Here is a 1,878-nt window from a genome sequence, read left to right on the forward strand (position 1 = left end):
TGCTCCGGTAGATGCACACGCCACAAATGACCTTCATCTCAACCGGCATGCCATACAAGTCGGACGCGGGGCCGCTTCCCGCTGTTGCCGAGGACGATGGAGCCGCCGCCGCGCTCTTCGTCGGCATTGAGGCCGTCTTGTTGGCAGCCGCCGACGATGGCCCACGCGCTTCGTCTGCGATCCCGAGCGTATGCTCGGGCCCCGACCCCGACCCGCGTGCGCTCCTGCTGGCTGAAAGCGGACCCGGGTGCTTCTTCTCGGCTTGCTTGAACATCCAGTTCTTGGATGACTTTGAACACGGAGCGGGCATCGTGAGCGCCATCTGATGCGTCCCACCGAGTAGCATCTGGTCCAAGTGGACGCCTATTAGCCGCCGATTCCATGCAATCGCTGAAACAATAGGCGAGGTCTCGGCATCGGACTGCAGCCCAGCAAGTTCTAGCTCGATTCCAGGAAATAAAGTCCACCGAGATACATACCGAGCTCACATGCTCAACGCACGGCGATGGAGGCGACAGTGGCTCAAGGCGATTCGTCGTCATCAAGCCGGTCGAGACGACACATCCTTCTGGCACCTCGTTGCGATGCGCTCGGGGCCATGCACTGGGTGGTGCAGCTGGTGCCAGATTAGCCTTCGGAAGCTATTCGGCGCCACCCACCAGCAATGTGGCGTGCCGATCTGGCTCGTCGTCAGTGTCGAGAGATTCGTACGCTCCTTCTCCTCGACACGTACATACTCATTGACAAACTGACGACACGCGCAGCTTCAACGTGTCTCGTACACCGTCCATGCGGGCGACCATTTGGGGTGCTCACATGCGCGCTGACGTTGGTGTCATGCCACGTTGAACGCCTGCTTTCGAGTTTTTTCTTTTCTGCTTTGGAACGCAACCTCACCGAGCTTGCGCTTAAACAAACGCGAGCGCCTTTCTACAATGCACGCAGCCGCAGTAGCCATCGCCGTCTCTATCGCGGCTAAACGGACGCAACTCTCCGTCCATACTCAGACGCAGCGGACAAGGAGACGTCGAACCGCTGTCGTCAGACATATGGCCTGCCGCTCTTGCCATGGCGTCGCTGCGTGGTGTGGCCACGGATCTTGATGAATCGTTCGAGTTGGATGGCGAGGGTCGACCGACGGCGAGGCCTCTTGTGATGAATTGCAAGGCATGGCGCAGCTCCACTGGTAAACCGACGCCGCTTGGGTCGTCTTGGCACATGGACCGCAGCCATTCGTCGCCGTCGCCCTTGGCAAAGCCCACGGCCAGGTGGTTCTGCACGTTGATTGTCGTTGTTCGCTGGGCCTCGTCCTGCACGAGCGCAATGAACACAGACGGCCTACTTGCACTTTGGTGCGTCGAAGCAGTCGATGGCTGCGACCCGAGCCAAATGCAGCTCGATATGGCGGCTTGTACCAGACGACATGGCAAACCCAACGCTTCTGTTTGGACTTCTGTAAAACAGTAGAAGCGCTCGAGCGCACCGTCGACAAACGACAAAGATGGAGCTTGACGCCACTGCCTCCGCCGCAAGCATGGCCTGGCTGGCAGTGAGCGTATGGCATTTGGCGGTTATCCACACGGCGCTCACACACATAGGCTTGATTGGGATTGTCCACATCCAGGTTCCGCATTCAAGATGTAGTGACTTTAAGTGGGCAGCGTAGGCGTAAAACCATCGTCCGCCCGGTCCATGGCCGGCCTTGGAGTCCTTCCCGACGCCATTTTCAAAGAACTTTGTCGTGAGGCTGCTGCGAGAGCGCCATGCGAGGCGTAAAAGAAAGACTGAATTCGATACAAAATATGCATTGCATTCGCACTGGATTACGCAAGACGAAGCAAAGCCAACCAAGCATTTCGGAGAGAGCGCCTTGGTGGA

General features: G+C 58.1%; 1 protein-coding gene across 1 annotated transcript; it reads left to right on the top strand.

Annotated features, from left to right (window-relative positions):
• Positions 1-26: 26 nt before the first annotated feature.
• Positions 27-326, top strand: SPRG_08309 (hypothetical protein; the record flags this gene model as incomplete). The annotated part of the gene is made up of 1 exon (XM_012347553.1): positions 27-326. The coding sequence occupies one exon, from the start codon at positions 27-29 to the stop codon at positions 324-326; it is 300 nt and encodes a 99-aa protein (XP_012202943.1).
• Positions 327-1,878: the final 1,552 nt, after the last annotated feature.

The sequence above is a fragment of the Saprolegnia parasitica genome (genome assembly GCF_000151545.1).
Source record: "Saprolegnia parasitica CBS 223.65 unplaced genomic scaffold supercont2.37, whole genome shotgun sequence".
Lineage (NCBI taxonomy): Eukaryota > Oomycota > Saprolegniomycetes > Saprolegniales > Saprolegniaceae > Saprolegnia > Saprolegnia parasitica.